Source organism: Miniopterus natalensis, chromosome 9 (assembly GCF_054644295.1).
Source record: "Miniopterus natalensis isolate mMinNat1 chromosome 9, mMinNat1.hap1, whole genome shotgun sequence".
NCBI lineage: Eukaryota > Metazoa > Chordata > Mammalia > Chiroptera > Miniopteridae > Miniopterus > Miniopterus natalensis.
Window position 1 is genome coordinate 71246788 of NC_142089.1, and position 25735 is coordinate 71272522.

General features: G+C 54.8%; 1 protein-coding gene across 5 annotated transcripts; it reads left to right on the top strand.

Moving 5' to 3' along the window:
• Positions 1 to 4121: 4121 nt before the first annotated feature.
• On the top strand, positions 4122 to 25113 carry TFAP2A (transcription factor AP-2 alpha). Of its 5 annotated transcripts, XM_087820647.1 has the most exons (8): positions 4122 to 4196; positions 13164 to 13221; positions 13361 to 13598; positions 16653 to 16704; positions 18679 to 18910; positions 20751 to 20869; positions 22805 to 22946; positions 24821 to 25113. In XM_087820647.1, the coding sequence occupies exons 1-8, from the start codon at positions 4124 to 4126 to the stop codon at positions 25107 to 25109; spliced, it is 1203 nt and encodes a 400-aa protein (XP_087676773.1). In that variant the 5' UTR covers positions 4122 to 4123; the 3' UTR covers positions 25110 to 25113. The 5 variants fall into 5 exon arrangements, with proteins under 5 accessions (XP_087676773.1, XP_087676771.1, XP_087676770.1 ...); XM_087820645.1 differs by having other exon boundaries at positions 4140 to 4196; positions 13164 to 13598; XM_087820644.1 differs by lacking the exon at positions 4122 to 4196 and adding an exon at positions 8399 to 8558 and having other exon boundaries at positions 13164 to 13598.
• Positions 25114 to 25735: the final 622 nt, after the last annotated feature.

A 25735-nucleotide genomic window follows, 5' to 3' on the forward strand; every position in this document is an offset into this window, starting at 1 on the left:
CTCCTCCGCACCCCCTCCTCCAACTCCACGCGGTTCTTCTCTAGGATTTCCCTCCGGGCAGATTACTTTATGACAGGGTGTGATAAGTGGTGATTTTGTTCCTCTTTTGATGGCAGGATTGCTTTGTAAACAGAAGCGCAAACTCGTTCCGATAGTGGTTCCGCACCAGTGCGCGGCGGCCGCCCTGGCACAGCGGGCGGCTGAGGCTGTGGCTGCACCTGTCGCCTGGGGCTGGGAGGGACCCGGCCCGCCGGTGGAGGGACGCGCAGAGCCCGGTCACCGTTCTCCGACCTCCAGGGCATCTCTCGGTTTTCGGCCCTTGCGCCTCCCGGCCTCCTGGGGCCTCCTGTCCTCGGTGATCCAGAACCCCCAGTTTAAAAGAGCGCGCCTGGGAGGCACCCGAGCACACCCGTCGGGGTCGTGGGGCCTCCCTTCCGCACTCTCCATGGGCACCTTTGGGAAGAGGTTTGGCTTCTTTCTTCTGTGTTTACTGTAACCTTAGCCCTTCGCCCAAATCCAATTGGAGAGTCATGGGGCTTTTGTGCGCTGGAGGAATCTCTCCAGGTGAGGGCTTCAGGCTCTGGTGTGGCAAGACATTGTCGTCGATCAACTTCCCTTATCTTTTCCCCTATGTGATCCAATCTTCTCCCTTCCCTGTTCCCAGCGTAGGGGCCAGTTTACTGCTCTGAGGGGCCCCCAAAAGACCCACAGTTTACTTAGGCTCTCTCAGGCCCAAGGGCAGGAAAGATGAACCTCTGCAGGGGAAGAGGCTGAGGCTCAGAGAGTGGTCACTCAACCTGTCCCAATCACCCCTGACTCCTTTAAGGGGAAAGTGAAGTTCTGATCACCACGGTAGTGAACTTCCAAGTTAACCCATTGTTCAGACTCGGGTCTAGGTTTTCAAGTGCCTTAAGGAGACTTGAAGGGGGGTTGTAGGCATTTGGCACTTGATGATGAATAGAAAGGCAGGGGGAAAGTCCTGGGAGTTCTGAGGTGTGGTGAAAGCCGTTCAAGCACAGCTTTACCCTAAAGGAAAGGTTGTTCCCTGTGCAGGTTGGGGGTTGATGGAGCCAGGAGTGTGTGTGCATTGGGGGGAGGGGCGTTTACTGTGAAGTAGATTTGTCTGGATATCCCTGGACACCAGGGGCCTCAGAGAGCCTGAGCTCAGCATTACCAGAAGCTGGGAGCTCTTTGCAATCTGACACCAAGTCATCCAGCTTCTCCCTGCAGCTCAGGTCACCTGCACTGAGGGTGCACATAAAAAAGCTTGCTATTGGGTCAAGAGTCTCAGGACCTGTTAGCTGTGCAACCTGCTCTGTATGTGTATGTGTGTGTGTGTGGGGGGGGGGACTCCTGCTTAAAAAAAAAAAGTCGCAGTTTTCTCCGATTCACAAGAGGCTAGATGTCGCAGTTCTGGAGACTGCTTGGGTGCTGATGTGGGTCGCCAAGTGGCCTTGGGCTTGCCCTGGCACTGGGTGCAGCTGGCTCACTAGGGGGGCCGACTGGCACCTGGGTGCTGGAGGAAGCTGGGAGGCTTCTCATTCCCCCTGGTCCCCTTCCCACAGTGCACCCTTAGAGACAGCAAGTCAGGTGGCGGGGCTAGGGAGGAGGTGAGGTGGGGAAAGTCCCTTAGGGGTGAAGCAAGGTTTGGGGAGCAAGGGGGAGGGCATGTGCCTGGGAAGATGAGGGTTGAGGGCGAATGGGGGAGGTGCAGCTGACCCAAGTCTGGTAAGAAAGGAGCACTGGCCTCGACCTCATCTGGAACTGAACCTGTCCTGGGTGAGCGTGGGGCATGGGCAGAGCAGACCATCCTTCATCAAACTCAGCAGCCTTTCTTGGAAGCACAGGGTGGGCCAGGGGCTGTGCTAAGTGCTTGGTGCGCCTTCTACTAGCGAGTTCTCACGACAAATTACCCTTTTTTACAAATGAGCAAGTGAAGGTTCGGACTAGTTCCATAACTTGCCCTAGATCACTCAGTCCATAAATGTAAGTGACAGAGCTGAGTTTGGACCCCAGTGGTCCTCCTCCAAAACGCAATTCTAGCCCCCCGCTGTGCTCAGATTCCTCGAGTCCCTCCCCGCTTCCCTCCCTTGGCCCCACCCCAGCCGGGCCTGCACCTAGCGCCTGAACAGACACCAAGGGCCCTCACGCGTAAGGCCTGGCTGCCTCACCCCAAATCTTCCCGCCCACTGCGATCCCCCCTGGGCGGCGGCTTGGCTTCGCGCTTAACCGCACCAGCAGCTTGGCCCCTCCCCCGCCCCAAGTACCAAAGTTGAAGATGGCACTCAGCGCCCCGCCCAGCCGGGCACGCGCCCGCGGGCCTTGCCCAGGCTCGGCCTGGCCCCGCCAGCCGGGTCGCAGGACCCTCCAGCTCGTGTCCCACCAGTGCGTGGGAGAAGCCACGCTCATTTTGAAGAGAGCACAGCGCCTCCAGCTGGAATCTCGAAGAACGACAGGCGCATCCTCAGAAAGGGTCTTGGACTTGGAAGCGTTTGGATTTCACCAGCCTATTCCGACAATCTGGAAAGAGCCGGGGAAGTGAAGTGTAGAAGCTTATGAGTTTAAAACGCCGTAATTTTAATTATTTAAAATTCTCGCAACACACACACACACACACATACAATAGTCAGACTTGTTGAGCAATATTCTAAGGAAGGTCCAAGATAGTTTCAAAGCAAGGAGAGAGTCGGCACCGGTGTGACAGTCCCTCAGCCCAGGGACGACTAAAATGCCTGGGCAGAGCGGTGGCTCCCCGGAGAGACAGCACCCTGGGGTGGCTGGGAGGGTGCGAGGCCAGCTGGGGAGGCAGGGACGCAGGGTCAGAAAGGGAAGGTCGTGGTGTGGGGACAAATCTCCACTTCCCGCAGCGGAGCTGACCTTTTGCACACATTTGTCTGACGTGTCAGAGAAGACGATTCGAAACCGGTTTCTTTGTTCCTCTCGGGCCCCGCGACGGCAGCCCGGGAGAGTCACTGGGCCTGTCCCAGGTGTCCCAGGCCCGGTCCCTGGACAGTTGGACGTCTTGGCTGCCGGGACGGAGCTGGCACAGTGGCGCGGCGAGCGCAGCCTGAGGCTAAGCTCCGCGCCCTGGGCTCCCTCCCAGCCAGGTGTGGTTCCTGCCGGGGAGGTGAGCTCCCCGGGAGCCCCAAATCCTGTGGCTTCTTTTAAAGCTCCCTTCTAATTAGAAGCAGCGGGGAAATCACTTGAGCGATATTATCTGTCATGGGAAAGCAAACCCCAGCCCAAGCCTCAGTTGCCCATCCCTGAACCACCAACGCCCCCATTCTTCCTTTAAAAAGTTTTCAGTGGAAAAGATAAAGCGCTGGGAAGCAATCGGGGAGTGGGGGAGGGGCGGGGACTGTGAAAGTAAGAAAAGAGGGTGGACCTTAAACCCAAGTGTCCGTGTCTGAGTGTGCGAGTGTGTGCGTGCGTTTGGCTCTCTGCGGTGGGAGGAGACTAAGCCCAGAAGCCAGAAGTGAAACAACCGTGAACCTCTTCACCTACTGAAAAACACTTTGATCTGGGATCCGACGGGGAGGCTGCAGACTCGGATCTGCGAGGCCGGGGACTGTCTTGAACCTCGCGGGCCCGTGGGGAGGGCCGGACAGGGGTCTGTCCCCACCGCGTGCATCCAGGTGCGCGGGACCTACCCGGACGGGCCCTGTCTTCGGGCCTGACAGTCCCCCTCCCACCCGTGTCGGGGTGGAGACTCTCCCAGTCCCGAAGTTTCGAGGGGGAGGAGTGCCACGGGGAGAGAGCGCAGATGCCCCCACTGATCGAGTGCGAAAACACAGCCTCTCGCACGCGCCCCGCTCCCAGCACACCCCGGCAGGCAGCCTGCGCGGTTCCCAGGCCAGGGACTGACCGGGAAAGCGGGTTGGGGCTGTTGGGAAAAGCTGGAGCTGATGGCGAGATTGCCGCGGCTATAAATCCATCACTTCCCAGGTCAGCTCCGCGAGGCGCAGGGACTGGGGCTGGCGGAGTGAATTCCTGGGCTAGCGCGCATGCGTCGGCAGGTAGCAGCCCAGCTCTTTATGACCAGGTGAGATGTTGGTGAGCAGGTAAAAAAGGAGGATTTGCCTAAGCGATTCCAGGGAGCGGGCCCGGTCGAGCCCTACAGCCCATGCCCGGCGGGGACGTGTCGCCAGGAGCGCCGAGCCGCGATGTCCATACTTGCCAAAATGGGGGACTGGCAGGTACGGGGCTTTGCCGGGGCTGGGGCCGCCGTGGGCGGGGGTGGAACGGGGGAGGGGGCCGGGAGGGGGAGGCGGAGTGGAAGAGCTTGGCCCAGGGCAGGGGAGTCCTGGGTGAGGCGCGCCCAGCGGCGCCCGGGAGAGTTCCTAGGAGAGAAAGCGCGCAGGAGAGCGCGCAGGGCGGCGGCCGCGGCGCTGGGGGGACACGCGCTGCCCGCGCTGGGCGCGGGGGAAAGGCGGGCGCGCGCTCCACCGGGGGCCCCGGGGGCCGCTGGTAGTTTGCCACACAGCCGTCCCCCTCCCCAGTAGAAACGGGGGGGCTGGATGACTAAGTCAGAAGGAGGGAGGCCTCCGGGCGGGGGCTGCGGTGCTTGCTCCCTGAGGAGGGCTCCCTGCCTGATGTGCCCTCGATCTGGCCCCAGACCCCAGGGCCGCGCGGGAAGTGGGGTTCCGGCGCACCTGTCTCTCCTTGTGCCTCCAAGTTTTGGGTACCTAGGGGGTGTGGCGAATGGAAAGGGGTCCAGATGGGAGGGTCGCGGGGCGACCAAGTTCTTTCGGGAAATGTTTAAAAGAGTTTGCGCAAAGTTCAGCTTCTCACTCAGTCCGCTTCCTGAAGCCAGTTGTAGCCGCTTAGGCTACTGATGGGGGTGACTGGATGGGGGGGGGGGGGGCGGTGAATGGTGGGCGATGAGGCAGAAGGTCTAAAATTTTCCGAAATCAAAGCCGGGCCTGCCAACCTTGGCCCTGCTAGGCCGCGGGCACCGCAAGGCCGACCGGGCTCCGGACCCTGCGCGCCCCGAGCCGCGGACCCCGACCCCGGCGACGGGGGGTTCGTGCCGAGCTGCCCTTCTAACTTCCAGACGTGTGCCCTGCGGGAGCCAGCAGCCTCTCTCCGGTCTCCGACTTCCTAATGGGAACCCTTAGGGCCCCTTTTTCCGCCCCAGCAAAACAAGGCCTGATTAGGGCGAGGTTCCTTGCGCCTAAAAGTTTGCGGTCGATTCGAACCAAACGCCCCGATCTTCCCTGCTCCTTCTGGGGCGAGTGCCGTCGCTTGTTTCAGATTTGGGCCAATAAAAGTAAAGTTCAGAGACGTCCCGTCTTCGCTACATTGACTGGAGTTGAGGAAAGGAAGTCATCCTGCAATACTGATTTCTTTCCTTATACTTTTTTTCTTTAAATCAGCCGTGAGCTCTTTTATACCTCTCCCCACCAGGCAGATCTCACTAGATACAATTTCGTCCCCAAAGCTAGACGAACTTTGTGGTTTAAGGGTGCAAATCTCACCCCAAACAAACTCCCGGGACGCACACCTTTCTCTCCCCCGTCCCTGCGGGCCTCGGGGCCCTTCATTCTCGCCTCCGGAGGGTGAAGATTGGGGAAGGTGTTTGGCGGAGGCGCTCGGTGTTCCCCCTCGAGCCGAGGAACTCTGTTGCGGAATCCCGAATCCCTCGGTGGTGAGAAGGCCCGGGAGTGAAGGCTGGGCCTGGGTCTGGGCCTCGGGTGGGTCGGGCTGAGTTTCGGAAGCGGCAAGATTACAGCCTGAAGGGGAAAGGAGTGGACCCTGGGCCTGGCTGCTGCGGGCGCACAGTTTGGCAAGTGGTGGGAAGCCTGGATCTTTGGGGCTCTAAGGATTTGGGGTCAGGAGGAGTGAGATGTTCTGGGGTTTGACTGTAGGGCTCTTGGGTCCTGCTGGATGGTGAAGACCGGAGGAAATTAGTCATTCTGGCCTCTCCCTGTCTCTTTGTTTCTCTGGGTATCTCTCTCACTCTCTCTCACACAGATACTTGCTCTTCTCCAGGCGCCCTCTCTCCATGCCCCCAAATCTGGCCTGGACTCCGGACTCCTAACCCTAGGCCTGGCGCTGCCGTCCCGGGGTTCCCGCGAGGCCGGAGCATTGACATGCAAACAAGCGACTTGTGGTGGTAATGACGCTCACCCCAAAGCCGCTCGGCTGGCTCCAGGGCCGACCGGGGCGCTCGCCCAGGCCTTTCTTCGGTGCCCGTAACGCCGGCGGCGGCGCAGAGCCCGCAGGCCTCAATCTGCACCTCAAAGGCGCCCTCGGCGGGGATACAAAAACAGTTTAGCAGCCTCGGTGGGTGCGGAGCCGGAGATCCGCGGGGCGCGGGGCAGCAGGAGGGGCTGGGTGGAGAAGATTGAAGAGCCTAAGACATCCCCAGCCCGCAAACTGAAAGAAAGAAAGAAAGCGAAACTTAAGAGTTCCCTTACCTACGCCGTGGCGACGTCTAGGGGTGGAAATCCATGCTCCCAGGCCTGGGGTTTGGCCTACACAGTCAGCTCTGCGTCTGCGGCGGCTGCTGGGAAGGTGTCACTCCTCCCGGCGGCCCATCTCCCTACTTCCAGCCGCGGCGCTGGGCGGTGAGCCCCGGGGCTGACCCTTCCCCGGGTGGAGCGCGGCGCGCAGCCTTGAGCTGGGCTCAGCCAAAGGACTGCTAGTGTTGGGGGGGGGGTGCAGGGGAGCGCCCAGGTGTTGTGGGGAGCGAGTCCCTCGGGGTCTAATTCCCCCTTCTAGCTCTAGTCTTCTTTCTAACTTTTTTGGGGGGCCTCTGGCCTGCTCGGCCTGGCTTGGAAAATTTGCTGCGGTCCTCTGGAGGGAGAACTGTCCTTCCACGGGCTTGCTGGGAAGGGTCCTCTCTCCTCTAGCCTTCTTTCCACCTGTTCGGGAAAGCTCTGATTTTCAACAGCCTGTACCCCACTTCGAGGACAGTATGGAAACCTGGGAGGCTTGGAGATTTTCAAGAAACAGGCCCAGAAGGCATCAGAGGTCGTTGGTAGAGCAGCTCTGAGGAGAGACCCACTGTTGTTGGGGAGTTTTCGGTATTGGAGTGGGAGACAGAAACTTTTTTGTGGAGGGCAAATGAGGAAGTTCGGCCGGGAGAAATTACTCTATTTTGAGTATCACGTCTTTTTTTTTTTCTTTCTTCCTTAAAAAATTTGCTAAAGCAGAAGAAAAAAATATAAAGCCCGGGTGGGGTGAGCAGGCCCCTGTGTGGAGTGGGAGAGCCCAGCCTGGCCAGCCCGGTCCAGGGGATGGCTGCGGGGTCTCCGGGCTCCCCCTCGGCCCGGCACTGCGCCACGAGCGGGCCACGTTAGTAACATCACCAAATCATGAAGGAACTCTCCCTGCTTTAATTAAAAAGGGGAATCTTGGGAAAACTGGAGCAGATTAGCACAGCGAAGAGCTGGTTCCCAGCGACTTATTTTGATGCATGCATGACACCGTGCCTTTCGGCCCAACTCCAGAGGCGACTGTGAGTGTCTGCAGGAGTTCTGTATCCATGTCCACATCACACCTAGGAAACCCTTAGCCCAGACACCACGTTGAGTTATCGCTGGGTCCTAGCTTCATACGAACGAGAGGAAAAATCATTTTAACTCCTGGAGCTGTCAAGTAACCTCTTCAGGGTACAATTTTTTTTATTTTACACGCGGCAATTAAAGAATCGCAAACGCCAGCCGAGCGACTGGGGCCAGTTTGGCAAAATCTCCATCCTGGGGGTAAAGCGCAAAGCCAATAAAACTCCCAAAGCCCTGCGGCCCGAGGTGGTGGCTGCCCCGGAGCGGAGGCGATCTCTTGTTAGGCAAAAAATCCTGGAGTGACTTCGCCGATCTTGGTTTGGTGGTTCTATTTAATTGCGAAAAGGATAATTTCTAATACAATTGGACGGGGGACTGAAAGGACAGCGCCGGTACTGGTAGCCAGGGGTAGGGGAGAGGCGCTGAGAGCCTGGCCTCGGGCGCGGCCGCTCGGCCTCCGCGCGGCACCCGGCTTTGGCGATCGGCTCCTGTCTTCCAGGAGCGGACAGAGAAGAGGAGTGGGGAGGAATTTGGGGGGGAGGGGGCGGGGGTACAGGGGCAAGAGGCGGGGCTCGGGGGAGATATCTGGGGCTCACGGACAGGCGCGCGCTCCAGGAGCAAGTTGGCGGCTCCGAGAGGCCTTTATACCTGGGTCGGAGCGGCCGGCGGCGGATCGCGGTGCCGGCGAGCAATTGGACTATTGTCGATATGCTAATGAGGCGATTAGGCTGTTGGTAAAGAGCTGGAAAAGGGAAAAGTTTCTACCATTAGAGGGAGATCTCCGAGCGCGCACGGGAGCTCCTTCCCCGCTCGCCGCCTCCTCGCCCTCCCCCTCCTCGCCTCCGCCTCCCCCTTTCTGCCCTCCCCTCCCCTCCCCTCCCCCCCCCGCCCTCCTCCTCCTCCTCGGCGCGCGGCCGCAGCCGGCACTTTGCGCTTACCCAGAGAGTGGCTGCACTTGGGTGCGAGGCAGAGAGGGGGCACATCCGTTCACGCCGATCCATGAAAATGCTTTGGAAACTGACGGATAATATCAAGTACGAGGACTGCGAGGTAAGCGCGGCGCCGGCTCAGGGATCCCCGCGGCCTCGAGCCCCGAGCTCTACCCCCCGCACCTCCTCTTTTCGCAGCCCGCTGAGACGGGCGTGCGCGACAAACTTTCCCCCCGCGCGGCGCCCGCCTCTCCGCCTCGCCTGAAGAATGGAGAGGCTGGATGCGGACGCCGCCTTTTCATCCCCCCCTGCGACGCCTGTGTCCCACTTTCCCCCTTTTTCTGACCAACGTCGTCTGTGCCTCAGAGCAGAGAGCAGAGGGACAAGTATGGGTTTCCGAGGCAGTCGCTGGCGATTGGGCACACGCCGTGCGCTCGGCGCGCCTCTCTGGCGAGAGTCTGGGAGCCCAAGTCACCAGGAAGAGAAAGGAAAGAGAGAACCCTTCACCTCCTTCAACTTCCTCTCCGATCCTGAATGTTTATTTATTTATTTATTCCTCCCCCGACCTTTTTTTTTTTTTTTTTTTTTTTTTAAAAAAGGCTCGTTTCTCTTTGGGGAAGGGGCCGCGCACTTCGCTCTAGGCTGGGCTGCATCTCCCATTTAGCGGGTTCAACGTGAGCGCGCCGGTCTCCCAAACTGCCGCGGGGCCCGCCCCAGGTACACTCTCTGTCATTCAAGAAGTTCTCCCCTTCTCGCTCTGAACTACTGGGTTGGCACTGCAAGGGGGTGAGGGTGGGGGTGGGGAACGGCGCGTCCCGGAGCTTCCTGGCCCCCGGGTCCCCACGCCGCGCCCCTGCCCGCAGCTGCCCCGTAGCCGGCTGCGTGACCGTGGGAATCCTGGAGGGGGCTGCACGCGACCTCCGGTGCGGAGAGCCCCGGGGCCGATAGAGCGCGCCGCACTGGAGCCCCTTTAGAAACCTTGGGTCCCCCGATTGCTCGGTTTCTTGGGGGCAGCCGGGAAAGCCCCAGCACCACCGGCCGGCCGGCGAAAGGCTCTGAGACCCGGCCGCTGCTCCCGCAGCTCTTACAAGCCCCGCTGAAATGAGTCCATGAGTCAGGAGAGGGGGAGGGGGCCGTGGCCGGGGGTTACCTAAATAAATAGGTGCAGTCCCCGCTTTTGCTATTTTTTCTTTCCTTTCTTTCTTTTTGGCCTTTGGAGCTGGGACTGCCAGGCGTGGAGGTCTGCGAGGGCGCAGCGGCAGGGGGCTTGTCTTCACTTGGAATCGGAACCTGGGCTTATGTGAACCTTGCGCCCCCCGTCTCCCTGTCCCCTCCCGTCTGCAGGCTGTTTCCAGTCTCCTTCCCCGGGCCCTCTCTTCTCGCTCTCCCCACCCCCACAGGGCGCGGGGCGATGTCCCGCGGGGCCCGGCGCTTCTCTGGAGGCTCCTGCTGCGCGCGGTGCGGGGCGCAGGCCCCCACGTCAGACCCGCTGCTTTGTTTTCAGAGCGGGGGTGCCATTTGCGAGCTAGTGGTGGTGAAACTCGGTCCTTAAGCCTCATAGGACGAACTGTCCCGCCGGGGCTGCGGCCTGAGGCCCGGCCGTTGTCCCTCGCGGAGGCCGAATCCCAGCTCCTGGCGCTGAGCTCGATCCGCCGGGTCCCAACCTCCGCGCGGCGCTAGGCGCCTGTGGGACTTTGGTGGGAGGCGATGAACTTGCACCCTCAGAAAGAGACCCTGTGGGGGCGCGTGTGGATGCGTGTGAGGCGGAAAAAGAAAGAAAAAATAAAAAGATGAGAAATGAGACGGGGAAGAAAATAGAGTGAAGGCTGTTTCAACAACTCTGGCTGCGGTGGGCGAGCGCTGGAGCAGGGATTTCGGGTTTCCGAGCCGGCTTGGGGCTGTCTAATTATGTCGGGGCTCTGCAGGGACACGCAGGAGGCGAGGTGCCGCTTGTTCCGACAACCCGGCGGGCAGGCTGGCAGCGGCGGCGGCCCCGCCGCGCTGGGAGAGAACCAGCAGTGTCATCCCGGGGGGCGGGGGGGGCGCCGGGCGGGAGTGGCCCAGCCAGTCGGACGGGTTTGAGCCGGGAGTCCGTGCCAGCCGCGTCCAGGCTGGGCAGCCTCGCGTCTCCGCGCGCCCCGGGCCGCGTCCGGGCTCCCCTCCCCGAGCCCCTGCCCGGAGAGCCGAGGGCGGCGGAGCGCACGGCCTCGGGGGTTCCAGGGAGGCTCGCGAGGCTGTGGAGGCGAGGGTCGGCCCCGGGCGGGGCGCCGGGACATGGAGGAGCGGCGAGGCAGCGGGCCGCCGAATCCTGAGTCCCAGGCGCGGCTGCGGGGCGGAGGAGCTCGCGGCCGGAGAGGGCGGGGAAGCACCTCGGAGGCCGAGAGCGGGATACGCGCCCGGACGCGGGCTCCGGTAGCTGCAGCCGGCGACACGCGGCCCCCACGATATCCCGAGGTCGGCTCCAGCCTTTTAGGTCCGATTGTCCTCGCTCGCTTCCTTTCCGCCCTCCCCTCCCCCTCCCCCGCGGGCTCCCCCTGCGCGCGCTCCAACCCAGCCCCCTCCCCTCCCCCTCCCCTTCCCCTCCCTCCCTCCCGTCGGGCTCTCCCTCCTTCCCTCCCTCCCCTCTTCCCACTCCGGGCTCCTCTCCCTCGCCCACACTTTCTTTCTCACACACGCTCGCAGATACATTCTCCCTCTCCGCGCTCTCTCCCCGTCTCCCTTCCTTTCTCTTTCACTTTTGCATGCCCTGCAACCTTTTAAAATGTTGCCCCTTCCCTGTGATTCGCCAGACGCCGCGCCGCGGCCCCCCGCGCGCTCGCCCGCTCCCTCTCTCGCCCGCTTTTTGTCTCCGGTGCTCCGGCTCCCCACCTCCGATTTGCTACACTGAGGCTGCCGTCAATGGACTGCATTGAGAGCCGGCTCCGGCGCGAGTTGCCGCTGCGCTTCACGCTCGATTTCCAGGCATTCTTCCCTTATTAAGTATTCGTGTAATATTAATAGTCATGAATATCTGCTATTAGGAGGCTCCAGGAAAGCTGCCCAGCGCGGTTATTAGAAGCTCGAGCGAAGCCGCCGCTAAGAAAAGAGGGGAGACACGGCTTAAGGAACACGCGCGCGCGCGCTCACCCTCACACACAGAGACACACACACAACGCGCGCACACACACACACACACCTACACAGACACACTTTTTCTGTTGGGGGGGCTTTTCGTTTCCTAAGGAACTTTGAATCACAACCGGTCACGGCAGGATAGAGACCGTGGGTTCGACCAGCTGAAGGCGCCGCTCCAGTCGGCGGTTCAAGTTCGGATGGCCCGGAGCGGGGCTCCAGCGCGCGGGGGAGCGTCGGCGTGGTGACTGGAGTCGCGGGTGGCGCGGGGCTCCCGGCGCCTTTTGTGTGGGGCGTCCTCGGGCGGCAGGGCAGCCGGGCTCTCCGGGCTTGCTTGTGTTTTTTCCACCCTGACTCGTTACCCCAGACTCTTCGCAGATGTTAGTTCACAGTTTTTCAGCTATGGTGAGTCCCCTCCCCACCCCCATCCCCGTTTCCCTAGGAGTTCCCTTCTGGAAACCTGGTGCTGCGGAGCCGCGAGAGACCTCGGGTTTCGCGGCCAGGGTTCCCCCGGGGCGCCCCTTTCCATCTGCATCTCCCTCTTTCCTCGCCTCCGTTCTCCGATTCCCTGGTCCCTGCTCGGCATCTCCCGGCGCGCGGAGACCTACCTCGCCGCCGCTCCCCAAGGCGCGTTTCTCGGCACGTTCCCCTTTCTTTTCTCGCCTCTCCTCTCGTTCCTGAGACGCGCTCGACCTGGGATGCTAAATCCGTTTGCAGAAAAAGACTCAGCCCGATGTGCCCCCGACCCTAGCGGCCGGCGCGGAGCCTCCCAGGGTTTGCATTCCCGGGAACCAACTCTGTTCACTTGTTTTGCAAGCGGATTTCCATAGAGGAACAGAAAGTCAGGCGATTCTCCTGCCCTTTGGGGCTGGGGTGGAAGGGGCGGGGGCCTCCGCCCCGGGGTGCACCTCTCATTTAAACCCAGTAGAGCTGCATCTTTCTGTTTTAAACCTTGACTCGACGCCCCGTTCTCTCCATCCAAACCTTTAATCGACCCTTTGGAGACCCCGGCTCCTGACTGGGGACCTGGGAAAGACAGAGTCCCCCGCCCCCAGCCTGCAGCGCAAACCTCCTGTAAGCTGGTCATTTAAACGTGTGCTTTCGTTACAGCCCCACGACGAGGTGTTTGTATTTAGTCAGGAAATGCTAATAGTCTTTGAACGTGGAGGATTTCCCCCTCCAAATAAATGGAACTGGGTAAACAACAAAGTTCAAATCCGGGGGGGGGGGGGCGCTTCTACTGTTTAATATTTAGTAGGAATTTTAATTTTGCTTAAGGGAGGTTTCGTGCCGCAGCTGATCGGGCTCTGTTCTGGGAGGCCCCTTTCCGTCCGCTCCCACCTTTCAAAGAAACGGGTGCGGAGCGCCTCTGAGCCCCCCCGCACACACACACACACGCTCACATTTGCACGGCCTAATTCCCTGCGTTTTGGGAAGGGCCCGTGTCCCTTCTGGGGTATTTTCCGAAAGGAGCACCTTGGAGCCCACGTCTTTCTGCGGCCTGCGCACGGGAAGGCGCGGTTCCCCACGCAGCCTCGCGGAGCGGGCTTGGTGCGGGCCGCTGCAACTCCACGCCTGACGCCCTGTTCTTTCCTTTCCTCTCGCACTCCCCTAGGACCGTCACGACGGCACCAGCAACGGGACGGCACGGTTGCCCCAGCTGGGCACTGTAGGTCAATCTCCCTACACGAGCGCCCCGCCGCTGTCCCACACCCCCAATGCCGACTTCCAGCCCCCCTACTTCCCCCCGCCCTACCAGCCTATCTACCCCCAGTCGCAAGATCCTTACTCCCACGTGAACGACCCCTACAGCCTGAACCCCCTGCACGCCCAGCCGCAGCCGCAGCACCCGGGCTGGCCCGGCCAGAGGCAGAGCCAGGAGTCTGGGCTCCTGCACACGCACCGGGGGCTGCCGCACCAGCTGTCGGGCCTGGATCCCCGCAGGGACTACCGCCGGCACGAGGACCTCCTGCACGGCCCGCACGGGCTTGGCTCAGGACTCGGAGACCTCCCGATCCACTCCTTACCTCACGCCATCGAGGACGTCCCGGTAAGCGCCCGCGCCCCCCTCGCGGAGGTGCCGGCCGCGCGCAGCCGCGGGGCCCGGGGGTTCCCTCCTTTTTTATTTTCTTATTGTATTTTATTTTTTTGGCCGAGCGCTTTAAGGACCCGCCTAGACAACCGAATTAAAAGATTAAAAATAAGCTGAGAGTTCTGCCCCTAGAACAATGGTTCCTGAAACTCCTTCAAACAATGCCTGCGCCAACACAGATAAATCAGCCCAGTGTCACAATGTCTTCGCCTCTCCGCGACACTAAACTGTTTCTACCCGGAGAGGCCCTGATTCCACAGCCGATTCTGGCGTGGGGATCTCTCCCTGTCCTGAAAAAGACGTGAAATTCAACCGAGAGGGCTCATTAAGCGCCCTGGCAATTTAAAAGAAAGTGTAAAAGACGTACTAAAAAATTATTTTTACTGGATCTTACACACATTAGTGATATCTGAAACTTATGTGTATCCCCTCCCCTGATTAAGGAATAGTTAAGTAGCAAATCTGAGCAGGGGGACATTAAAATGCAGCCCTCTCTTCCTAGGGGTGCTAAGTGCTGACCTCATAAATCATTAGCTAGGTCCCCAACGCCTATCAGAACCTGCTACACCCCGTATTAAATAAAATCTTCTGAGACTATTGGGCAACGTTACTTGAGTTTTAATTCAGTTATCAATAAATGCGGTTTAAAATGATCTCTTAATAAGCATGGCATTAGCACATTTACTATTTACAATGTAAACCAGCTATTGATAATTTGAAAATACTTTCTGAAATTAAATTTAAACCAGCATCTCTGCTTCAATTCTACATATTTATGGTTTCCTCACAACCTTCCTGAAATGGAATTAGAACAAGCCAATAATTTTATTAAAGCTGTAAAGGCTCTATTAATGCTGCTTTTCTTTGGAGAGGAAATGTATCTGGATGTGATTTTTGCTAAAATGCTATTTCAAATTACTGCATCAAATATTGCAGCAATATGTCCGTTGACAGTTTAATGATTACTGCATTAGATTGCAAAGGAAATGGTCAGATGAACTTACCTGCTTGCTTGGTGAATTTAAAACTTTATTTAAGTTACATAGGAAAATAGAAAATTTATTACATCTCTCATTTAGCTCACTTAATCACTGAAATTTGTTGGTTGTGTTTAGCAGCCTTGCATGGAAAGCAGAAAAGTAGAAACTTGATTCAACGTGGGGCTTAGTAAGCAGTGTGCGTGTGTGTGGATGTGTGCTCGAACATGTTTTTAGAAGCTGATGCTAAACGGTGCATTTCTCGGGAAGGAAAATGAAAGGAGCAATGGTTGAGAAAAGAGCAATTAAAAGACAAACCTGAAAGTTGCGATCATTTGAGTTCTTCCCAAAGGGTCTGTGAATCCTTTCCGTAGCCTGGTCCTTGGCAATATTTGAATTGCAAAATAATGTTGCAGGCTTTTGGGACTACTGTGAATTAGAATTGCTCCACTTTGCAAAAATTCCAAAGTGGCTGGTGTGAATTCTTAACACCTGTATAGTCACTCTTTGTGGTGAAATGGGCCAGTAGGAGAAATTAACCAAAAGATCAAATAAAAACAAGGAAACCCAGTTGCCGCTCTCCCCCTCCCTCCCCACCTTTTAAGAAAAAAAAAAAAAAATCTTTCAAAGGAATTTGGGTCAGGAAAAGGGTTGTTTTCAATTTTCCCATTGCTGCAACAGTTAACCTTTAATAAGAATGACTGCTAAATATTTAAGAAAATCAAATCGATGGTGAAAATTATTTAATCATTAATATCTCAGTGGGGTTTTAAACTTAACAATCTTCCCTGTACGGACAAGGTCTAGAAATAACACAAATAAAAGTATTATGCCACACTACATTTACTTTATGAGTTTAGGGTGCATGCATAAAGGGATCATATTTCCCCATATAGTTAAAACACAAGAACTGCAGCAGTACTCATTTCTGAACATTTCTCAATTTAATTATACTTAAATCCAGAAGCACTTTAGGCAAGTTACAAATGAGAGCATTGAGTATAATAAAACCTGTAATAAAGCAACTTAGTACCATCCACCCGGAATCATTGCGATCAGGCACAATTAACAGGAGCATAAATCCAAGACAGAATGGAAAATGTTTGAATCAGTATTATTGTTGGACAAAGACTAGAGAAGGAAGTAATAGTTTTTTAAATGGTAATGCCTGTGTTTGGTAACGATTGCGAAATCTTCTATCTCAGCAGCCCTGGTGCTAATTTGTAAACACAGCCAGACATTATATTGCCTGTCAGTTTCTGCATTAGAAAACATGATTTCATTTTACTTTCTAATCACGTTTTGACTCTGGCACACACATATACCCATCCATCTCCAAAAAGATAAAGGAAAAAAACCCACCCCAACAAATCTGCTGCTGGACAACAGGAAAATAATCGCAAAGGGGTTTTTTTTGTTTGTGGGGTTTTTTTGTGTGTGTTTTTTTTATCATTTATATTCCTATCTGATATCCAGTTCAGGCAGTCGCCCTTTTTAAAAACACACACATTACCTTCCTTTTTCCATAAGTGAACGTGTGTGTATACGTTTAATGCTTATCACACTACCTCCGGCGTTTCCAGCACTCCCCAGCTACTCCCGCCTCTGTCATTTCTATTGTGTTTCTCTGGCTTTTGCTGCCTGAGTCCTGGAATCACTAAAAGTCCGAAGCCGCTGAGGCGCCAAAGTAATGCTAGGTGCATTTAAAAAGGGTGAACTGATTGTGAAAAAGATTAGGTGCTCCAAAACTTGATTTTAATTTCCAAAGAAAGTTTTATTCCCCACCCCCACTTCTTTCAAACGCGAATTATTTACTGGGGGGCGGGGGCAGGAATTGGCCGCGGGTGTGCAGTGAAACCTCTTGAGTTGCAAAGCCCCAAATTCCAATAAGCCAATTTGAGATGTTTATATATAAATGTCACTGTAAGGGGGGAATTTCGATTCTACACCTTCCCCTCCCCCCGTCTTGCTCGGAATATTCATTTCCTTTTGTTTTGATTATACACTTACATCCATGTGTATCCTTTTGTTGCAGCATGTAGAAGACCCGGGTATTAACATCCCAGATCAAACTGTAATTAAGAAAGGTAAGCCATTTCCTTTTGCATTCCAAGCATGTCCTTACAGGCACAGTGCTATTTAAAAGAACTTGCAGAGCTGTATTTATTTTTTTCAAATACGATTTTCCTAAAGGCTCAGAATTAGCAAATAGGCATAGAACAGCAATGCGTGGATGATCGGCTTTCAGTAGGTTAGCAATGGCAACAGGCTAGCTTTGTTCTGATTCATGATTTGACCATTTAATTTAGTTTAATGATATCTGGGCAAACACATAAAATGCGTAATAGTTAAACTGATTTGGAAGTGGCATTTCAATTTTGAAACGTTTTAGTTTAGTTTTAATCCATTGTGTGAGTGGCCAGGAGTGTTACGAAGTGATATGCTAAGAGTGCAAATAATTTATTATTAATACAAGGGCAGATGATAAAAAGACATAACACTCCTTAGGAGGGGGGGGGGGCCTTCCATGTTTTTTCAATTTAATTTCTCATTAGCTCTTTAAGGGATTTTAAACTTTGTGAATTAGGTTAACAAAAATTTGGCTTTTGGTTAAAATTAGCATCTTGGAGATGTCAGGATTGTTCATAGCAAAAGTTGTTTAAAAGTGTCCAGTGATTTGGATGGATTTGTAATTTGTATTGTATTTAGTGAGTAGAAATAAAGTTTACTGGAATAAATGCTGTTCACAGCAGCTTTTTTGTTGTTGTTATGGTGGCAATGTTACATTTCAGGATTGTAGGCACCACCAGAGGACGGTGCTATATAAAACTGTTCTCATTTCTAACCCCAATCAGTATATTGTTAGCTAAAGTTTCATTTTTGCATCTGTGAAGTCTTTGTCACGTCAAATTAGATGTGCAAGGGATAAATCTTAAGAGATGCTCTTTCCAAGTCGACATGATAATTGGCTCTTTTATTAGTAATCTCTCAAGAGTTCGTTTAACTCCTATTGTCTCTATTAGCCTCCCCAGAGCTATTAATGTCACAAGTGATCTATCCAAAACTAGAGCCCCCCACCTCCCCATACATCTAGAATATCACATGGAAGAGGGAGGAGTGTGGCAGTGAGAATATGCATATTACTATACGTCTCCATGTAGGATTTTAAAAATACAAATGCTCCCTGTACTTAAACGGTTGTGAAGGCATCTGAATGAGGGTGGCGTTGAGAAATGTAACCTTAGTACACTTTTCTGCTGGACTTAAAAATTTTTTTTTTAACTATAGTGGGTCCAACAATGAAGAGCTAATGATTTTAACTGGTAATAGACCCCCACCCCCACCGCCTTCCCAACGGAGACGCTCAACTATTTGCTCAACACATCACTAGTCCTGTGGTCGGCCTGTCTGTCCTTCCCTCCAGCGCAGGCCGGCTTGGAAAGGCTCTCCAAAACGCGAGCCTTCCTCCAACGGCACGTAGGAAAGGGCCTGTTCATCAGGAGGACGGGGCACGTGGGGCGTGAGACTACAGGCCGCTTCCCAGGCTGGCTGCCTTAACCGAAAAGGCTCATTTACAGGCTGATCTGCCACCTGAACTCTGGGCTGACTTTAATGAGAAGTGGCCCCCCCGCCCCCCAGCACTCATTCCGCAAGGCTCCCGAAGCACACGCGGTCTGCTTGCCCTTGGTCTGCAGACGTCCCCCTCCCCTGCGCCCAGGCCCGTGCAGGAGGGAGCCCCTCGGCGCGGGGAGCTCCGAGGGTCACAGGGTCCCCACCGCCTCCAGGCAGCACCCCCGAGGCCGAAAGGGGAGGTCCAGGCCGAGGCGCAGCCTGGCGGCGGGCCGGGGGGCACCTCCAGGCCGCGGGCGCAGCGCGCCGAGGAGACGTCCCGTCGCCGGGCCGGGGCCGGGGCCGGGGCCGGGCGGGAGGCGGGGAAGAGCCGCGGGCTGGAAGTTCAGGGCCGGAAGCAACGCGGGCGGCCCCTGCCGGCACGAGCGCCGCGTCCCGCAGGACCCGGGGGACGCTCGGCGCCCACACACGGCCTCGGTCTGTCTCCGCAGGCCCGGTGTCCCTGTCCAAGTCCAACAGCAACGCCGTCTCCGCCATCCCCATTAACAAGGACAACCTCTTCGGTGGCGTCGTGAACCCCAACGAAGTCTTCTGTTCAGTTCCGGGTCGCCTCTCGCTCCTCAGCTCCACCTCGAAGTACAAGGTCACGGTGGCGGAAGTGCAGCGGCGCCTCTCACCGCCCGAGTGTCTCAACGCTTCGCTGCTGGGCGGAGTGCTGCGGAGGTGAGGCCCCGCGCGGCCCGCCCTCCCCGCGCGGCCCGCCCTCCCGCGCGGCCCTCCTCCCCGCCCCGCCCCGCCCCGCCCCGCCCGCGGCCGGGGGCAGCACTGCGCGTGCGCCGGGCTGGCGGCGCCGCCGGGCCTCCCGCCGCGGCCCTCCCTCCGCGGGAAAGGAAAGGGGCGGGGAGAAGGCGTGGAACCGCGTGGGTGGGAGCGGGAGGCGGGGCGAGGCGGCGCGCGCCCGCCCTCTCGGCCGCCTTCCCGCGCGGGGGTGGGTGGCGGCGGCGCGCGCGCCGGGCCTCGGGCTCCTCCCCCCGCGCCCCGCGCACGCGCAGCCCGCCGCGCCGCGCGCTCAGTGCCGGCCGCCGCAGCCGCGGGGCGCCGTGCCGCCGCCTTTCGCCTCCTCGCGCGCACCTGGCGGGTCGTGGGAAACTTCCTCTCGGGCTGCTCCCTTTCCCTCGCCTCCCCGTAGGGCCTCCGACGGTCACCCGTCGTCCCTGGGGTAGGGTTTTAAGTAGGAGGCAGCCGCTTTCGCCACGCCCGTCGTTCGTTGCCCCCTTGGACGGACGGCGACTCGCGGTGCCCAGGGCACTCGCGTGAACGGTTGTGGTGCGTGGCGGCCCGCTGTGTGCCAGGCAGCGTGCAGGGCACGTTCGAGGGCGTCCTGCGCAGTCGCTGCGCACGAGCACGTGCCGCACGCGCCTCACCTGCGAGGTCGGGGCGCTCCGCTCGCAGATACGATTGTATCGGGGGCGGCTGCTCCCGCCCGGGCTCCACCCGGTGCTCGGTGGGTCTCGTGTGGAACTTGCCCAGATAAAGTCTTCCTTTTTTTTTTTTTTAAATAAAAAAGTAGACCAAAACTTTATCCTTTCGATATTCATTTACCTGCCTATGAGACGTTTAGCTCTGCTCCGATGGGTCTGTCCCCTACAAGGCCTGTGAAGCCGCTCTTGGAAGGTTTTTTTAAACAGCAGCTATCTTCGTCTTCCTCCCTTGTTCACCGTCCCTTCGCTGGCCCGTGGTAATCTTTCACTGTCGCGGATCTGGATCCGCCCTCCGCCTGCTCCTCCCCTTCCCCCATCCCCAATATTGGAGACTGTTTACCTAGGGGAGTATAATCTAATCCACACAATTAAAGAGCACTTGAGTAGGGAATAAAATCTGAAATTAATTAATTTGCTGTTTTATTTAAACAATTTATCTTAACCACTTTCTGATTATGGAAGTCTATTTAGACATCTATTTAGAACTGCCTCCACTGTCTCTGAAATCAGTGAAAATTTTAAAGGCCGACATCAGCTTTTGACATTTCCAGTTAGGCTGGTGACATGGCATGTAAACAGTTGGTGAAATGAATTCCCCACTGGGGCTAAAGCCAGAGCAAGAAACGTGAGAGTGATGATAACTTTGGTTACTCTGAACAACCTCACAGCAGATCTTACAGAGACAATTTAAAGACCCCGTTGGGATTGATGTGATTGTAACAGCAGGGGAAACACGCAGTGGTCAGTTGAACTAAAAAATACCTGAAACCCTAGAGGTGAGAGCTGTTTTTGCGTGGGACTCTTCTTTGGAGAGTTGGGAAATCAAAACCTTCCAACAGGCCGCAACAGTTGCAGTAATAACTGAGCCCAGAGGATTCTTTACAGTTTGATAAGCATTTGTATCTCCTGTGATCTTTCTGTATCAATCCTTCCTAGATTTCCCTTCTTTAAATATCTCGGGGCTGTGATTCTTAATTTTTAAAAGTACATTTTCAGGAAGTTGTCAAAATGACTGTAACCTGATGCAGAGAGAGCAACTCAGTGTTTTCTAAACCCCTTTCTCGCCTGTATTTGTGAAACAGGGCGAAGTCTAAAAATGGAGGAAGATCTTTAAGAGAGAAGCTGGACAAAATAGGATTAAATCTGCCAGCGGGGAGACGTAAAGCCGCCAATGTCACCCTGCTCACATCACTAGTGGAGGGTAAGCGAGTCTACTTGCTAACAAGAGGGGACTTTCTTCTGAGAAGACGGATAAAACTTAGTGGCCAGATGTTTGGTTGCATTTCGTGTCAGTTGGGCAGTTTCATTTTTTTTTTTTCCGGAGAATGAGGCAGGAAATGAATGGAATTCTTGCATGTCAAAAAACTATTTGCATTTATTTCTACCCTCCTTTCCTCTTCCCCTCTGCCACAAAATTACACCTCCCTAGCCCAGCTCTGACCTAAACAATGTGAAAATTTAAGAACTGCATATTCTCCAAGTTCCTGTCTCCCTTATAGAGCTCAGCAGTAAATCACTTAAGGTATTCTGACATCTGCCTTTGAGAAATGCGTGACCATTACTTCCTGAATTAATTTGGGAATCTTTGACCTGCATCCTGATTTAAGACCATCCTGAAAGCTCAGGGTTATGTATACCCTTTTAGTTTTTGTTTCCCAAACATATGCTCCCTTATCTCTCCTTTAATTGTGCTTCTTTACTTGGAGGGGAAGAAAAGTGAGTGATTTTAGACTTTAAATTGTTTGAATAGGAAAAGAAAAGCGAAATATAAGCATTACAAAAAGTTTCTCCTGGCAGTTTTAAACACACACGCATGCACGCATCCTGCACACATACAAACAACCCACATATACATGCTTCCAAACCCCTCAAAACAAAAGCCAACCCTGCCCTCACTCCCTGCTCTAGATGCACTGTCAACAGAATCTTCTCATATTCCTGCTTCCTCTAGATTTCTGTTAAGTTTTTCTGATACTAAATTGGCTTAAGTTTCAGTGTGTTGGAATAAATGTATAGCTCTCTTGCATTTTCCTTTGTGTTCTGCTGGAAATGCCTTATGGCTATAGGAAAAAAAGGCACTTAAGTTACCCAGCATATTTAAAAACTGTTATTTATATTTAAAGAAGGCATTTTATCTTATTTACATCTTGTATTTGAGGAGATATAATACAGTTGAATTCAACCCCTAGCTTTGTAAATAACTAAAAATGTTTAAAACCCTGCATTTGAGGAGGAATCCTATTAGCCATTTGTTAATGGTGTCAAAGATGACAATAATATCACTGCCAAATCATAAGCATTTGTTCAGTGCCAGAAACTATCTACAGTCACATTATATTCGTTACATTAAAAATGATACCAATACACAGAGAATGCTCTTTCCATACTCCAAAAGAACTATACGCAAAGAAAATGGTAGTCGTGGGTTCGGGTGCAGTGCGAGAGTGTGTATGGGTTTTGGGGTTGAGTCCTGTAGCAGGGAGGCAGTTTCTGGAGAACTGTTATTGTTTGTGATCCGCTCCATTTTATGGAAACAAGCTCTGCGGAGAGGGCTTTGATGCTCTAATTGGCGCATGCGTTCTTCCGGAGCTGGAGCTAATGGCAGGAAGCCCTGCAGTAAAAACCAACTGGTTCAGGAAATTAAAACCAAAGATTCGAAAATCAACAACACAGACAGACTCAGTGGAGTGACCCTCAAATCCTCTTGGTTAATCGGTTTGGATGAACAGATAATTATATGCGATCAAGTTAAAATGTAACCCCTTAGTTGTTACCTTGCAGAAAATCTCAAGGAGTAATTATGAATACCACTTATGAATGTGCTGATAGGTGTGAGGTTGGAATACAAGAAACATTTTAAAAGAGAAGTTGGGAAAATGTTATCAGGGTGGGGGATGAGCCTGGATGGGATTTACATTTTCAAATCATCTTGGCCTTCTAGGATAAGTGGCCATTTTTCCTGGTAACTGCATCCACCAGATCCTACAGAGAAGGAAATAAAATGCCTGAAATGAGAAAACAAGTATTTTGTGTTTCCTTCAACATCTGGTTTAAGAAAATAAGGGAGTTAGGAGGAAGTTTTGATCCCAACTCTACATTCTCTTGCATTCGCCTCCCTCCTCTCACCTCTTGCCAGGAGAAGCCGTCCACCTAGCCAGAGACTTTGGGTACGTGTGTGAAACCGAATTTCCTGCCAAAGCAGTAGCTGAATTTCTCAACCGACAACATTCCGATCCCAATGAGCAAGTGACAAGAAAAAACATGCTCCTGGCTACAAAGTAAGGCGTTTACCTCTTCGGGGTCTCTGTGTCTCATTGTGAAGGGAAACAAAAATCAGTCCTGTTTTGCTCTCACTTTTCTGTTATTTTCTTTTTGTGTTAATCAGCTTTGTTGTTGTAAATATTGAAATCACAACACAATCTGATAAAACATAATCTATTTTAAAGAGGAGATACAAGTAGGATTGTTTGTATAGCTCCATCTTTTCCCTCTCTTCGGCCTCACCTTCCCACTACAAAAACTTAATGTGTGTGGGGTGGGGGATAGTAGGGCTTTCACAGAAGCTGAGAGTGGATTTGTGACTAGGTTGTTTCTGAAAGACCAGAATCAAGTCCTTAAAGGGCTAACAGGCTTGCCTGTATCAGTTTTTGTCTTGCCTGGGTCAGATTTTGTCTTCTATCAGTGTTCTCCAAGGGCAAGGATTAAGTAGTGGCCTGCGAAATGTGCAGGCCAGAAGCTGTCCTAGTTTCAAGCCTAACCCCTTATCCCATTTCTTGCCTTCCTTTCTTCCAGAAAGTCTCACACACACACACGCACACACACACCCCACAAGTTTTAGCCCACAGGCAAGATGTCAAGTAGGTTTCAAAATGGCCCCAAGTTATATTCCCACGGGTGCTTGGGTTGAATAGACTTCTCCAGGTGGTGTGTGAAAAGAAAATGACTGTCTTGATATGTTTTCTGGAAATTAAAAGGCTTGTTTGGAAGCCCTTAATTATCAAAGTCCATGTCACAGGAGGGCATGGAACCCGAGGGCAGAGGCTGAGGCCTCAGGCAGGGCAGTTTTTGGCCTGGAGACATCATCAGGCCTTGGGGAAGGCAGCCGCCCGGGCCTGCACATTCTCCCCACGCCCACCCCCAAGACCCCCGCTAGTCCGGGTTTCCCAGATTCCCAGACAGGGCTTCCAGGGTGCAGGCCTCGCCCGCCTGTATTTCAACCTTAGGCTCGTAAGCACACCCATACCCACAATTTCCCGAGAGTTTCATTTCATTTATTTTGAGGTATGGGAAGAGGCGTGGGATGGGAAATCTGTTTCTTCTTCCCCAAATCCCTCTGCCTATGCCCAAGTAACAGGTTTTTCATGCCTTTTTTTAAAGGCAGAATAATCCCAAGAAAAGTTTTGCCTTTCTGTTCACATGCAACTGATTCGAAGGTGAAAATGAGTGGAGGCTTCACCCCATGGCCGCCGCTGAGGTCTCTCTAGAAGATCAGAGAAGAGGGTCTCTAGTAGTGTCACCAGGACAGCTGATGGCCGCGGGCCGTTGGCTATTTTTCTTTTTTAATCTTTCTTTCTTTCTTTCTTTCTTTCTTTCTTTCTTTCTTTCTTTCTTTCTTTCTTTCTTTCTTTCTTTCTTTCTTTCTTTCTTTCTTTCTTTCTTTCTTTCTTTTCCTTTCTTCCTTTCTTCCTTTCTTCCTTTCTCTTCTTTCTCTTCTTTCTCTCTCTCTCTCTCTCTTTTTATTTATTTATTATTTTTATTCAAAATATTAGATGGCCCCTCGCCTCCCCGTGCTGCTGGCTCTTGGGAGCCTCGTGTTGGCCCTTGCCCCGCTTGCTGTCCTCTCTCTCTCCTCCTCTGTGAAACGTTCTCGGGTGTGGAGGATGTTCGGGGCGAGGGGGGGGGGGTGAGAAGTTTGGTGCAGCTGAGAGGAGGGTCGGGAAGGGGGGAGAGGCAGGGAGTGAACACGCTGGTGGAAATCCTCGAGGAGGCAGGTGTTCCGGCGCCCACTGCTGGGTCTGCGGGCAGGTCGGCCGGGCCGGGCCTGGGTGGGTGGGGCGCAGGCCCCGCGGGGCGCGGGGTGCGGGGGGAGAGGCCCCCCGCCGCGGGCCCGCCCCGGGGCCTCACCTCTCGCGCTCTGCCTCGCCCGCTGCAGACAGATCTGCAAAGAGTTCACCGACCTGCTGGCCCAGGACCGCTCTCCGCTGGGGAACTCGCGGCCCAACCCCATCCTGGAGCCCGGCATCCAGAGCTGCCTGACCCACTTCAACCTCATCTCGCACGGCTTCGGCAGCCCGGCCGTGTGCGCCGCCGTCACGGCCCTGCAGAACTATCTCACCGAGGCCCTCAAGGCCATGGACAAAATGTACCTCAGCACCAACCCCAACAGCCACACGGACAGCAGCGCCAAGGGCGGCGACAAGGAGGAGAAGCACCGAAAGTGAGCGCTTCCCCCCCCCCCCCCCCCCCCCCCCCCCCCCCCCCCGCGGGCCGGGGCGGCGCCGGGACCAGCGCCCCCTCTGCTGCTACTGCCGCCGCCTCCGGTCGTCCCGGCCGCGCCGGGGGCGCTGTCCGCCGTCCGTCCGTCCGTCCGCCCGCCCGCCCGCCCCCGCCGCGGCCCCCGCACCAGCACCTCGGCCTCGCGGAGCCGCGGACGGGACGGGCCGCGGAGCCCGCAGAGGAAAGTTCTGTCCGAGTTCGTGAACCTTTTTTAAAAAAACAACCCCGCCCCCTCCCCCCGACGTACCCCCCCCACGAGTCCACGGCGGCAACAGCAACAAAAAACTTAAAACTTTTTTTTTTTCTAAAAAAAAGGACCGTAAAAATTAAAAAAAAAAAAAATTATATGAGCTTCATGGGACTGAACCACCACCACCTTCCCTTCCATACTTCTGATGAGTTCAGATTGTAGCCATACTTCGAAAAACGGCAAAAAGGACAGTGACGTTTTTATCAGTATTGTGAATAAACTTGAACACAAATACACGGAGTTCATGTCATGTCTTAGTTCCCCCCCAAGCACAGCGGCCAACTTGAACTTTCTCTGGCAACACGGTTCAGTGACATAAGG

Coding starts and splice junctions, on each gene's coding strand:
- TFAP2A (XM_087820648.1), top strand. CDS start 10,712: ATGGAGGAGCGGCGAGGCAGCGGGCCGCCGAATCCTGAGTCCCAGGCG. Junction 20,870..22,804: donor GCTCACATCACTAGTGGAGG/GTAAGCGAGTCT, acceptor ACCTCTTGCCAG/GAGAAGCCGTCCACCTAGCC. Junction 22,947..24,820: donor AACATGCTCCTGGCTACAAA/GTAAGGCGTTTA, acceptor CGCCCGCTGCAG/ACAGATCTGCAAAGAGTTCA.